The sequence below is a fragment of the Delphinapterus leucas genome, chromosome 4 (assembly GCF_059928025.1).
Source record: "Delphinapterus leucas isolate spDelLeu-1000000601 "Yukka" chromosome 4, BTC_Dleu_Yukka2, whole genome shotgun sequence".
Lineage (NCBI taxonomy): Eukaryota > Metazoa > Chordata > Mammalia > Artiodactyla > Monodontidae > Delphinapterus > Delphinapterus leucas.
The window spans coordinates 13251419-13265794 of record NC_143132.1 but is presented as its reverse complement, the minus strand read 5'-3'; the positions used below and the strand labels follow the sequence as shown (position 1 = coordinate 13265794).

Below are 14376 nucleotides of genomic sequence, written 5' to 3'. Positions count from 1 at the left end.
GTGTTTACTGGTAATAGCTTCCAGTTTTTGGAATTTACTAACATTAAATATATGCAGGTAGGACTAGCTAATACTGCCTTTAACTGTTTTTAATTTGCTTCCTAGTTATTTTGTTTTTATTTTTTGGCTGCACCATGCAGCATGTGGGATCTTAGTTCCCTTATCAGGGATTGAACCTGCACCCCCTGCATTGGAAGCGTGGAATCTTAACCACTGGACCACCAGGGAAGTCCCTGCTTCCTAGTTATTAGTGCATTTATTTCTTAGCATTTAAAAAAGCCTCTCTTGGGACTTCCCTGGTGGCGCAGTGGTTAAGAATCCGCCTGCCAATGCAGGGGACATGGGTTCGATCCCTGGTCTGGGAAGATCCCACATGCTGCGGAGCACCTAAGCCTGTGCGCCACAACTACTGAGCTTGCGCTCTAGAGCCCGTGCGCCACAACTACTGAGCCCGCATGCTGCTACTGAAGCCCGTGCGCCTAGAGTCTGTGCTCCACAACAAGAGAAGCCACCACAATGAGAAGCCCGCGCACCGCAAAGAAGAGTAGCCCTCGCTCACTGCAACTAGAGAAAGCCCGGCGCGCAGCAACGAAGACCCAACGCAGCCAAAAATACAAATAATAAATAAATAACTATTTTAAAAAGCTTCTCTCTTTGTACTTTGCTTCTTTTGTATTTTCCCTAGTTCTGACATTTTCCTACAATTCATATAAAAACATATTTTTCATCAACAAAGGTCTTGGTGACAATCCCTTTGTGATGTGTGATGTGAAGGAAATTAAAAAACTACTTATTTCCTGAGCATGAGGAAGGTGTAAAGGGGGGAATCACCTTGGGATTACAGAAGAAAAAAATGATTTGGGGAAAGAGAGAGATGAGATAAAGGAGAAAGGGGAAGAGCGAGTCCTAAGAAAGGAAGGAGAGGAAGAGAAAAGGATGGAAACGCCAGACCGAATTCCTGGTCTACCTTCTTGCTTACCTCTTAACCACAGAGGTCCCCAAACACCGATTTTCATCCCCAGGAATGCCAGAATGACACACGGTAAACTACTTAGTCATCCGCACAGGCTGCCTTAGAAGCAAACAAATACTGTTCAAGATCACATATTTATATTCCTTAACCTTGTTCTAGAAGGAGGGGTAAAATTCTGGGTGGAAGCATTTCCTTGGCAAAACACCCCCCAGGGGAAATATGGCCTGAGAGGAACAGAACAGGGTCCTCTAAAGGGTGGGACCCCCTTGCCCAGGTGTGAGGGTGGTCATAGGAATAAACCCCAGGGGTCCTCTAATCCTGCATGACACAAGCCCTGGCACTGACCCAGGCTTTGTCTACGTATCTCAAAAGAGGAGGGACTCAGGATCCCAGGGCCACTCTGTACATGGGCTGCTTTGTTGGCCAACGAACTGAAATCTGATTCCAACTTCCTGGAATTTTGAAGCCGAAGAGAAACTCTGGCCTTGGGCAAAGACCCTGTGGCTGGAATTTGCACATTTATGCAATTGCCTAGCACAAGTCAGCTATCTGGGAAATGCTAGTAAGTACAACAAGCAAAATTACAAATATGTATACTTTCAAGAGGATGATAAAAAAATGTGGATTGTGTATCTCTGACAGAAGATGCCTTTGAGTCCAAGGGTGTAATTCAATAAATAAGTAATGGACAGCCAAGATGTGGCTGAATCAGCTTCTGCCTTGTTTCACTCTGGCCTTGAACTACGTGTCAGTGTTTCATCATCCTTACAACTAAATCCTCCCTACAGAGCATTAGACGGAAATGCAGATTGCATTGGAGTTCATGGGGAGATGGGAAGGATTTCAATCCCACAAAACAAAAACAGAAATCCCCAGTAGCCAGAGCTCTTCTCCCTTAGGTGTGTCCCTTATTGGGTCCCCTTGACTCCAAGTTTCTTTTCGGGATGCTTTCTCTATCTCCTCTTTTGAGTCAAGTAGGTCCAGCTCTTGCCCTCAACTTGCATACTTCACTGGGCATGAAAAACACCTGCAAGTCAGAGTTTCTCAAAGTGCCAGCATCAGCGCTACCTGGGCACAAGGTAGGAATGTAAATTCCAGGTTCCCACCCCAGACTCGCTGAGTCAGAAACATAGCAACCTGCAGTTTAATGAGTTTTCTGGGTAAGTCTAAGGCATGCTTCCAGGTTAAATTAACCTCACCTCTGAAAACAGTTCACTCATCTTTGTTATTCAGGCAGCCCCGAAGGGAGGGAAGATAAAAATCCTTCTCTTGATGCCCCCCTCCCCAGCCCCCTGGTTTATCAAACTGTTCTGCCAACAAAAGTATGTGTGTGTGTTGGCGGGGGGAGGGGAATTCTCATTCTAAGCCAAACTGTGGCAGACAAATGCACATCTATCGTAAAAAATTTTTTTGAGAGAACATTAGTAAAAGTTTAATTCGCACTCCCCAAAGGTATCCACCCATAGTCTCTTGTACATCTTTCTAGATTTCTGAGCGCACAAGTAAATATGTTTATACTTTTAAATAAAAACCCACAGAAGTAGTTTGTACTGTTTGCTCATTTCATGTTTTTGAAGTCTTGTCCTTGAAGGATAAGAAATACTCTGAGGTACGGAGGTATCATAAATTATTCACCCCTTCTACCCTTTTCCTTGACATTTGGGGCAGCAGAGTCAGACAAAACGCAGAGGTATGGAGAAATCAATCAGTTGACATTCTTTGGTATTTTCACGTTTGCGGCCTTGCCAAACAGGAAATATCCGAAAAGAATACACAATTCTGATAACCAAGTAACGTTTAGGACTACGAAAATTGCGGGGAAGAAAAGGTGAGACCAGGGACTGAGATGCGTCGACTTTACATACCCTCCGAAACCCAAAACACAAGACAATTAAAAAGTAAAAGCTATCAAAAGCACCCAGCTTGACAGTCCCAACTTCTAAAAAAACAAATGCGACAATATTATGACCAAAGTCAGTTATAACTAACTACATTTCCAGACAAAGGGACTTCAGATATTCAAGGCGTGCCGCGTATACCTCATTTTCCTTATTTTGTGTGCTGCAATCCACGGACTACACACTTTGGAGGAGAAGGGCTGTTGTTTTTCGCCGTTCCAGGTTTCTGGGCATTTTACGGGCGCCGGGCGGGGGGAGCCGGCAGCACGAAAGGCAAGGCGCCCCAAGCGGCCCTTTGGCCCCGCCCCCGGTGATTCCCGGCCACTCGCGTCCCGTGGGGAGCGGGCTGAGGACGCGGGCGGCGATTGGTTCCGGGCCAGGGTGGGCGGGGTGCGGCAGCCCGGCATATAAAGGTGCCGCGGCTCGGCGCGGTGCTGCGTACTCGGTTTGCGTCGGCATCTTTGGCAGTGTTTTCCGCTTTTCCTGTGGTCTTCGCAGTGGACCGGAGCGCATCCCCGTGAGTCATGGCGACGAAGGCCGTGTGCGTGCTGAAGGGCGACGGCCCGGTGCAGGGTACCATCCACTTCGAACAAAAGGCAAGAACCGGCGGGGGGAGACCGGCGGCGAGGCCGTGCCCGCACACCTGTGCCCCGGAGCGGCCGGCGGGGCCTCGGGCCGACCTCGCCACGCCCCCGGCGCGTGGGTCGGCGGGTCGGCGCCCCCCGGGTCCTCGGCCGTGCGGCGCCCTCAGAGCCGACACCGCGCGCGGCCGCGGAGTGCTGAGTCACCGGGCGAGCCTGGCAGCGGCTGTGCGTGGCGAGGCCTGGGCGGGAGTGTAGGGAGGGAACACCCGGCCGGCCCGGTGGGTGCCGACCACCGCGAGTTTCGGAAGGAGAGAAAGCGTGGGAGGAAAGCCGGTTGCCCTGGCGCCTCCTCGGCGTCCGTAGGCCCGGGCGGAGACCTGAGGTGCTTGAGGACGCTGTGGCCCTTCTTGCGGGCTCAGATTCTGGGTCCTGAGATACCGCGGATGCTGAGTTGCGCAGTCCGAGGCCTGGCCGTTTCTTGAGACCCGGGGGTGGCGGATGCGGCTGGGCCGTCTGGGTCTCGTAGCAGCCGTATCCGTTTGGGACTTTCCACCTTGAACTCTCTAGTTCAGGGTGTCTGCAGACTGCGGCCCGCGGGCCTAATCTGTCCCGAGGCGGTGTTTGTACAGCTCTCGAGCTGAGTGGCTTTTATATATTTATGCTTTTATATGTTTGTGTTTAAAGGGTCGTGAAAACAAGAGTAGGTGACAGTGATCCTTTACAGAGAAGTTTGCTGACCCCTGCTCTAGGCCAGGGTCATCCTCTAAGGGCAAAGAGGACGGCCCTGGTCAGAGCTCCAAAAGCCAGAGATCTAACAGCCTCCATGGTTGGGGGTTTTCCAGAGGAGCGATTTTTAACTCTGGGTGCACAGCAGACTCATTTGGGGAACTTTTAAAATACAGATACCAGGGCTCAACTCCGGATCAATTACATGAAAACCTGATGGGATGCAGTCTGAGTGTTGCTCTTTTTAAAGCTTCCAAAGTGGTTCTTAACAGTGCACGGAGGATTGAGAATTCTTGTTGGTAGAGGGTAGTGGATGAGGTTTGGAAGTCCAACGTTAGGACGCCTAGAGTATTTCCATTGCATGGAATTGTCACTTCTGTGCTTGGAGCATTCGTTTAAACAAATTCCCTGTAAAGTGACTTTGAAATTTCTCTACCCGTGGGCCTGTTAGCTGAGATGGAGGCGGATAAACCCCTGAACAAATCTTGTAAAATAAAGTGTACAGACATACTCATTGATGATACTGCAAAACACAGGTGTTGTGAGGAAGGTGCTTGTAATAAGCCTGTCCCCCCAAATCTTAGTGAGGTTACCAGTGGGTGGAAAATTGTTTATGTTGGCTTGTTAATCATGAGGGAATATGAATGAGATTTAGTCGTTAAAGTGGTTTATGGAAATGTGAGAGGACATGCAAAGTAATCTAGGTAAGTGTCCCCCATCTGTGAGATTTAAACGAGAGAGAGCTTATATTTGAGCTTAATTTTTTCCTTTAGGTGGTTTCCAAATTTTCTAGAAAAGGCTCTTTGACATTTGACTGAATTTTGCTGTTTTCATTTGCAAGACTTTGTTTTGTCCGTCTTCTCTCCACTAGAGAACCTAAGAAGCCTCTGAGGAATTCTTTCCCTGTGGCCATTGAGAAAACGGCTCGTGGTGTTGCATTCAGAAGTTAAACTGGTTTTTCCACCTTCCCTGAGCAGCTTCTATGGCCCCTCTTTTAAGTTCCAGCGTCATTTTGCTGGTGCTCTTTGTACCTGATAAAGACTCTTGGATATGCAGATGTATTAAATTGACAATAAACTGTATTTCTTGGCCTATTGAGTGTTTAAAAGTTTGGATTAGTTTCCAGTTTTCAAAAATCGAAAAATTTCACCTATTAAGTCCAAATTCTTAGCTTCTCTTGAAAAATCTGGAGATCTGCCCATACTGAGCCTTCATTAGCCCAGGGCAGCGCTGTGCTGGACCGGTTTACATTCCTCCTGCTTCCCTGACCTGTTTTACTCATTTGAGGCAATAGCCTGGTCCCTGCGGGGTTGTACCCAGGCAGCTTACTGTTGAACTTCTTGTGCTCTATGCATTACCAATTAAGTGGAGGCTTGGAAGAACCTGCCATGTTTGTCTGTCTGTGCTCTTGATAACATGGCGTGTTTGGGGGAATAACGTTCACATTTGGGGTTCTCCAAAATTAAAGGTTGTACGTAGAAGAATCATAGTGTATCTATTCTCAAAAAGAAACACAAGAGGCAGCAGTTGCCAGGCCACTTCCGTTGAGCAGTGGTATCTAGCCAGTGAAAGTACGATCTTCAAGGCTAACACCTCTTGTAACTGTTGGCCCTGGCTTTTTAAAAAACAAAGACACCGTCGTGTGTTACTATATGGTGTGGATGCTGTGTCTATTTTATCGTACTTCCTAAGATCTCTTTGTAGCTGTAGAAGTAACTTCTTTGATTTCTATATGTAGCATGCGGTACCATTATCCATCAACGTTGCCTGAATTGCAGTGTGTTTTTTTTCACCTGTTTTAGTGTTTCATTGTCCTTTCTTTTTGGTCTCCGTAGTGGAAAGGTTATCTAGGTTTCAATGCCTAAAAAGACTTGAGAAAGCAGTACTTCTGTTTGGACTAGGATCAGTCCCCCAGGGGCAGTGAGGTAGGATATTTTCTGGCTGTAAATCAAAGATATCCACGCTGGAAACGGGTAAACACCCCTCTGGTGGAGAGTGGAGAACAGGGATCCTAGGGTAGCAAGTTGGATATTGTTTTTCTTTTTAAGGCAGATTTGTATGATTGCTAACATAGAAGAGTGCGTGAAGAAAGTAGGGTGCTAAAAAGTGTATGATGTGCTAACATTTGGGTTCAAAAGTTTGATTTGTACACATACACTCACTATGCGCAAGTACGACCTATTCGAAGTATTTACATAATAAACAAGAACTTACTCACATTACGTATGAATAGAGTAGCTTAGCAGCTTGCTGGAGGTTCACTGCTAGAAAGTGGCGGACCTGGGATTTGGACACAGATTTTTCGACTCCTGAGTCCATGTTCTTTTCACTTTCCTGTGAGTGGTAAAGATAATTCAACTGTTTTCTTTGTTCAGAAGCATTTGCTGTCTCAAACTTCTTGCACTTTTCTTTGAATAAAGGAAGATGGGACGGTCGTGGTATCGGGATCCATTACAGGATTGACTGAAGGCGATCATGGATTCCATGTCCATCAATTTGGAGATAATACACAAGGTGGGTGCTCTGCTGGTTTAGTGACTGACAGTTATTTCACCTAGTAAGATACACCGAGTAGAGTTACCCCCAAACATTAAAAACTTGTGACAGTTTTTTTAAAAGTTAATATGACTACTAAAGTCGATCTCAGGGATAAAAATGGCTTTTGACTCTTCGTGTGGAATGGAAGGAGAAGGAGTTGATGTTTTGTATCATGATTATGGGTTGATTATGTAAGAGTCTCAGGTGTGTTTTAAGTAAAAACGCAGCTTCTTTCTGACCTTCCCCTTTACTCCCAGGTGTTGGTGAGCTGGGGCTTGAGGGCAGGTGTGGCAAGCAGGGTGCATTTATCTGCATAACCCTGCTCTGCGCCTCTAGCCTAAGGGCCTTAGCTGGGGGGGGGGGGGCGCAAGGTACAAACTGATGAGGGGGTGTAAACTCTTCACACTTTGGATTGTGCTTCCATTTTCTCAAGTTGGGTTTAGAAGCAAGTCAACAAAAGCTTATGGTTTAAATTGCCATATTTGAGTAAACTTAGTGTTTAGACTTTTTATGGTGAGAACTTAATTCATTGTGCTGGAACGTGTGTGTGTATTGGAGTATAATTGCTTTACAGTGTTGTGTTGGTTTCTGCTGTACAGTGAAGTGAATCAGCTATATGTATACATATATCCCCTCTGTCTTAGAACTTGTTTTTAATGTTCCATAATTTGGTTTCTGTAAATAGTGATTTAATGATCAGATTTGATCCATTTCAACAATTATAAAAAGTCCTGGGACTTCCCTGGTGGTCCAGTGGGTAAGACTCCACGCTCCCAATGCAGGGGGCCCGGGTTGGATCCCTGGTTGGGGAACTAGATCCCGCATGCATGCTGCAACTAAGAGTCTGCATGCCGCAAGGAAGACCCGGTGCAGCCAAAATAATTAATTAAAAAACAATTCCTCAAGTCGTTTTTTTTTTTTTTTTTTTTTTTGGTTTTACTGCTTCTGCTTTGGGAGGTGATTGCTCTGTGGCTTTGACTTACTGTGCTACTTTCTGTAACCTGCATGTCTTCTTCCTGGGTAGAGGATGGATAAAAGCTGTAAACAGGGGAAACTTTCTGTCAGCTGTTGAATGAAGAACCATGTCATGAAAGAGCCTCCTGCATTGTTGTGGTTGTGTTCTATGTGAATGCTGTTCCCTGGTGCACTGGAGTGCCATTTTTACAGAATACAGTCTGAATGCCCCAGAGTTGTGCCGGGCAGCAGCCCTTGGATTAAGGTGCCGTTTTATATTCTGCACGCACAAAGTAAAGGCCATAAACAGGAGAGCTGCCTGGTAGTATGTTGCTGGGGAGATAAGTTTTTTGTAGTTGAGGTGTGCTGTTGTCTGATGAAGTAGGATCATAATCATGGGATTTTAACAGAAGAACCACTGAAGATCAAGTCTTGGCCTTCTCATTTTACAGGGCAGTGAAGAAACCAGAGCCCAGAGAAGGGTATTAATTTAACTTCACCGGTGTTACACAGTAGTTAGAATGTCTTTACTCCCTGCCCGTTTTGTTTAATGTGTTGCTTTCTGTTTTTATTAGCCTAGAAGTCACAGTGTGGGTCAGTACTTTCTCCATTTGAGGTTTTTAGCAATGACCAGTTTCTTTTGAGAACTTACTTTGGAATTTTGATTCATAATTTAGCACTTTTTTTTTTTTTTTTCCGTAAACAGGCTGTACCAGTGCAGGTCCTCACTTTAACCCTCTATCCAAAAAACACGGTGGGCCAGAGGATGAAGAGAGGTGAGTGACCTTAACTCTTTTTGAAATAATAGCGACGGCTTTGAGGGGGCAGTATGGGTATATGACCTGCAGATTGCATGCTAAGATAATTGCACCTCTGCTCTTGAGTTTGTTGCCCCCATGTAACCCCTTGCCCCCAAGTGCTGGAATGGCTTACTCCTTGGGCTAAGGAATTAAATAGGGACACTTAAAACGATTTGGTTTTGTAGCATTTATTGAATATAGAGCTCATACAAGTGTCAAAGGGATCTAATACAGGAAATGTCATGAATAACAGTACTGTCAACCACTAGCAAAATAAACCATTGTGAAACACTGGAAGGTTTGTAGATAAAAATTTGATATTGAAAATTCAGTGAGACTCCCATTTGTGTTTGTTTTCTGAGAGCCTTTCAGGAAAATATTAAATTTAAGGACAAGGATTAATTTATTTTTATATCAGAGGCCTAGGGGCATAGCTCTGCCATGCCAGGAAATAACAGGCGTAACTCAGTAACTTAAGAGTTTACCCTTTGGTCCTTTACCTGTGAAATTAGAGGTGCACCCCCCCATCCTACCACTCTTCCCAGAGCATTGCTTTATAGACTTGAAGCCTGTGTTTGAAGAGCTGTGTGTCTAGAACATCTAGTTACTTGTTTTTAAACTTACATGTTTTTCAGGGTTTTGTCAGTCTGGAAAAGTGGGTTCTATTTGATATAGACTATATCCACCTCTTAGCCCACCTTTACATATCTGACTCAGTCCATTTTTAATTTAGCTCATAAAGTAAAGTTAAACAGAAACCAGTCCTAATCCCTCTAACGCTTTTTCAATGTTAGGCATGTTGGAGACCTGGGCAATGTGAAGGCTGACCAAAATGGTGTGGCCGAAGTGTATATTGAAGATTCTATAATCTCACTCTGTGGAGACCATTCCATCATTGGCCGCACAATGGTGGTAAGTGTTCATATAATAAGAATATGCATAAAATTACTTCTAACACATGGTCACATGTTTTCATGATGTCATGATTATTAGTCCTGGTCTCTAAGGATCCATATAAATTGTACTTTTAGTTCAGATTAGGAAAAGCAGTTATTTTATTGCATGATTACAGTGAAGAAGAATTAATGATCTAGGTCAGTTAAGAACACTGTTTTGCTAAGATGCGGTAATAAAGTAGATTACATTAGATCTGTGTTACAGAAACAGGAGTGGTCTTCATCTAGTTGGCCAGACTTTCTTGCCACTACTGGCTTTCCCCCTTGTAGTTAACCAGAGCATCTTAAGTCTGAAATCGGATGGACCTCAATACTAATTAATACTCATTCATGTCTGCAGGTTATCATCACTTGTTTAATATGTGGGAAGCAGTTGCCCCAAGTTACGTAGAGCTGCATCTGGTTCATACAGAACACCACCTAGGATAGGCTCCCTTTTGCCTGCCCCAGAGGACAGTTAACATTCAGTAGACACCTCCTTTCAGTTGACCCTTTTATTAGAATTTTCTTCACCTGTAGTTGTGAAGCAGAAAAATCACATATCAGTGTTTGATGAGCAAAATTTAAAACACTACTGCTCGAATACGTCAAGATATTTTTAGGATTACCTCTTGTTTATGGGTCCGTAATTAGGCACGATTTTGATGTTCTTTTTTGTTGTTTACTTTTTTCCCCCCCAAAACAATTTATACAATAAAAGAATGACTACTGTAACTTGAGACTACTAGAATTTCTCATGTTGGATTCAGCATGTGGCAGCCGTGTAACCTATTGTATGGGTTTTTTTTGTGTTTCATTTAGAGATAGCACTGCTTACCTAGTGTTTGAGGGTAACTATTTCTTTGCATTATCAAGAAAAAGCTTTGAGGAGTAGTTTCTACTTTTTACTATTAAATATTAGTATACTTTCCTCCTAGTAAAATTATTTTAACATGTTATTTTCTAATATTAAATGGTTCTTAAGTCTTTTGGGTATTGTTGAGAAGATATGGTCATTGCTTGATAGCCCTAAGTTAATGCGTTCTTAAAATTTTTTAAAGGTCCATGAAAAACCAGATGACTTGGGCAGAGGTGGAAATGAAGAAAGTACAAAGACAGGAAACGCTGGAAGTCGTTTGGCCTGTGGTGTAATTGGGATCGCCCAATAAACATTCCCTAGGAGGTGGTCTTGAGTCCTAGTAACTCATGTTATCTTGCTAGTTGTAGAAATTTAACTAGAGAAACATTAAACACCGTAACCTTAAAAGTGTATTTTGTGTGACTTTTAATTGCTTTAAGTACCTGTAATAAGAACTGATTTATGATCACTTGAAGATTTGTATAATTTTGTAAGACTCATACTCAGTGTCTTGTTTCAGTGGTCTCTGTATTTTGCCAAACTTAGTCACATATGGATATTATTTGTCTGAATTTCTTCAGTTCTCAAGCCTGCAATAAACATTCTCTGTGGCACTACTGTATTTTGAGCCTATTAAAGTATCTAAATTGAAATTCTAAATTAGCTCTGATACTCATACACAGAGCTTGAACGGAACAGATTTAGTAATATGTTGACGGGTATTAACTTTCATAGAGCTCTTTTTTGAAAGTGTTTGTTTTAAATAAGATCAGAATGTTTAAAATGTTAGCAACTGGTACATTTAGCTAAGACTAAGCTGAACTTTAATCTCAGACAAATAGGCTATCCTTTGTTAGCTTTAGGGAAATTAAAGTGGTACCTTTATTTTAAAAAGTAGATGTTGCAGTTTAAGAGAGCCCTTTGATAACTTTCAGTGAAATTGTGAATGGCAAGTTAGTTAGAGCTTCAGGTAGCTGAGAAGACTGACCTACCTGTCAAATAGCACATACTGCATTTTTGTAGAACTGTGAACGTTTAGTTTATAATAAAAGTAGAGGTTGGCACAATCTGCTTTCAGATAAGCTCCTTAAAGAAATACATTATGCCACTGTAAGGTGGAAGCAAAGAAATGTTTGATTGTGGGTTCTGTTTGTTTAAATACAAGAACTGACACACCCAGTTAGTGAATTCAAGTCTGTTTCTCTTAATGGAAATATGTACCTGTAAGAGAATGCTTTTAAGTGTTAATCTAACTCAGGTTTGACGGTGGGTTATAATAATATTACTTCTGATAGGGAAGCCAGATAAGCAACAGTTTTGGTTGGTCATAAATTATATGATGGACTTTATCAAGCGAAGGTCACTTAGGAGAGGAAAAGCTAATTGAGAGTAAGAATTTGTAGTGTGTGTGTTTTCAGAGTTTTAAATTGGTGATAACAGTATGCTCACAATAATGGTTACAGCTACCATCAGGTAGGGAATTTAAAAACAAACACTAACAAACAGATTTCATAATGTACAGTTTTGTTACATAAATGGGATAAGACTCAAATACAGGACTTGCTTGTGTCCTTTAAAGCCTCAAGTGTAATTACTACCACTTGGTACTTTCGGGGTTTTGCCATGTGCAAATAGGGTGACCTTAATACTTTCAATTGGAAATACAGGGCTGCGAGTCCTTGAAATCTGAACACTAATCAATCAGGTGTATTTTTATTTCCAAAAGCAGTTTCAGCTGGGACTTTTAAACTTCTCAGTGGGCCAACGTAAAACAGGATAAATTTTATAACTAAAATCTGCATATATGAAACCGGATTTTCTCTTACTTTCCAAAGGCAGGGACTCAAAAACACTGCCCTAGATAAATACATTTCCCCCCATCAAAACAAAGGTCTTGCTGCAGAAAACTCAAAACCAAAGTAATAAAGCAGCTTCGCGCCTGGGGATGGGGGTAAAGAAAAAAGTTATCTTAGGCACACTGAAACAATGACAGTTTAAAAATGTGATTTAAGAAGAAAAAAGCTTCAAGGCCGAAAGTACTAGGGTTATGTTAAGGGTCTTTTCCTTGGCACTAGGTAAGCAGCTTTATGTAACTGCTTTTCTGTACTATTTCAGGTATAGGTTTGATTTGGCTTTGGATGTCTTCATGTAATAGCTCTTGGATAACTAACCTACGACTATTTTTCCTAGTTAACCCAACAATTTTAAGGAAAAGAGAGAAAGTACTTTGTAAGTGGCAAAAAGTTCAGTTTACCTCTGCCCAGCAGGGGACTTTAAAAAATGGTAAAAGAAAGGCAACAGGCGAGGCTTGTATAGAAACAATAGGTTGCATTTAAGTCCTTAAACAGATAAGACCATAAGCTTTTAGGTTGCAAATACTAACCTTGATTTCTTTCACCCTTTTGAAAAATTTAATGGGATGGTTAAGAAAAACACCCAACCTTCTTTCTAAATAAGTAATACCCAGGCAATCAGATAATTTATAGTACAACGGGTGATGCTGGGGTCCAGTTTTTCCCCCCAGCGAAAAAATTTTTTTACAATTATTTAGGGCAACATTTACCACAAAGTCAATGGCAAAAAAAGACGACCTTGACTGAATTCCAAAACAAGCTTTTCAGTTAACATTAAAACCACTAACCTTTGCCTTACGATTGAAATGCTAAAAATAAAAAATATTACAAATGAAGTGTTTGAGACTAACTACATAAAGATGTCTATTTCCATCAAATATACAAGTCTAATTTAGACTCCAACACAGTATTAACAGCTCAAACTTTGATGGTGAACAATCCTTTTCTACCTTAATGCAGTGTAGGAAGAATAGCACACATTAAAGTTTGTTACGAAAATAGAGTTTATTAAAAACATCCCTATTGTTTTTGAGGAGCTTTCACCGTTACCTTGTCTTAAATTAAAAAAAAAAAATAGAGAGCACTTCTAATTACGATTTGTAAACTTTTTAAAGTCAAAACTTTTAAAAAGTTACAGCAAAAAGGGTAATATTTATTCATATTTTCAGTATTTTTTGTTATTTTGTGGCTATTTTTAAATAGAAGGGAAGCAATCAAATTGCTTACAATTCCCCACCAACTACTGCGGGGCTGTGATATAGCAGGAGCAAGTATAATACAGCATCTGTACACTTCAAGCTCTACACTCCAGGAAGTGTCACTGTCACATGTGGACAAATTCCAGTCTCTAACGAGGAGCCTCGGCTGCTGAGCCAGAATCCTTTTCAGGTTCAACGGATGAGGTAGCCTCAGCAGGTAACTCTTCAGAAGGTTTTACAACTGCAGACTCAGACTCCCCCTTATCAAGTTCTGAAACAGTGTCTACATTTCCCACTTGGCTAATGGGAGGTTCAACGGTTTTGTTACCGCCTGCCCTGTCTGTCACCTCAGGCTTCTCCTTGCCTCGGTTTTCCTCCTTCTCTCTACGAGACTCTCTATCTCTAGAATCTCTCTCTCTGTCTCGATGCCCACTAGAGCGTCTATTCCTCTCTTCCAAGTCTCTGTGCCTGTCCCGGTCAGGGCTCCTTCTTCCCCACTCTCTCCTTTCACGATTACTATTCTCTCTATCATCATTACGGTTCCCATACCGTTCCCGGTCATTTTCCACCCTATTTCCAAAAGATCTTCTTCCAAACCTTTCTTGGTCTCTACCTGAAGTGAACTGCTGCCTGTTATCGTTTCTAAACGGCTGTGGCTGCGCCGGCGGCGGCTGCGGTGGCTGCGTCGGTGGCTGTTGCTGCGCCTGTGGTGCCGGCGGCGGCTGCTGCTGCTGCTGCCTTCCGTCTCTGTCCTCGGGACCCCCTGGGCCTGGCCCTGGGCCCCCGAGCCCTGGCACTCCACCGGGCCGGACAAAGGGGCCGTGGGGAGGAAAGGGACCTTTCATTCCATGAGGCGGAGGCATCCCGAAGCCCCCGGGGCCTGGTGGCGGACCTCTATGCATCATATGCGGAGGCATGGGACGAGGCGGCATCAAAGGAAAGCGTGGCAGGTGAGGTGGAGGCATTCCTGGCGGGCGCTGGAGTGGGATCAGGCCAGGTCGGGCACCAAGAAGACCAGTGGATGGGGCTTGGAGCCCAATTACTCCTTGCGTACCTG

The 14376-nt window shown here is 43.2% G+C and overlaps 2 protein-coding genes across 6 annotated transcripts in view; one reads left to right on the top strand and one right to left on the bottom strand.

Annotated features, from left to right (window-relative positions):
* The first annotated feature begins 3290 nt into the window (after positions 1-3290).
* On the top strand, positions 3291-10678 carry SOD1 (superoxide dismutase 1). The gene is made up of 5 exons (XM_022568431.3): positions 3291-3467; positions 6602-6695; positions 8380-8449; positions 9268-9385; positions 10470-10678. Exons 1-5 carry the CDS (start codon positions 3396-3398, stop codon positions 10575-10577), a joined length of 462 nt encoding a protein of 153 aa, XP_022424139.1. The 5' UTR covers positions 3291-3395; the 3' UTR covers positions 10578-10678.
* The window catches only part of SCAF4 (SR-related CTD associated factor 4), a 61961-nt gene continuing 55213 nt past the window's right edge, over positions 7629-14376 (bottom strand). For all 5 annotated transcript variants that reach the window (XM_022568198.3, XM_089910329.1, XM_089910331.1 and 2 more), the window contains one exon: positions 7629-14373. In XM_022568198.3, the coding sequence (XP_022423906.1) occupies positions 13469-14373 (905 nt within the window). In that variant the 3' untranslated portion in view covers positions 7629-13468. The remainder of the gene's footprint in view (positions 14374-14376) is intronic.

Coding starts and splice junctions, on each gene's coding strand:
- SOD1 (XM_022568431.3), top strand. CDS start 3,396: ATGGCGACGAAGGCCGTGTGCGTGCTGAAGGGCGACGGCCCGGTGCAG. Junction 6,696..8,379: donor ATTTGGAGATAATACACAAG/GTGGGTGCTCTG, acceptor TTCCGTAAACAG/GCTGTACCAGTGCAGGTCCT. Junction 9,386..10,469: donor TCATTGGCCGCACAATGGTG/GTAAGTGTTCAT, acceptor AATTTTTTAAAG/GTCCATGAAAAACCAGATGA.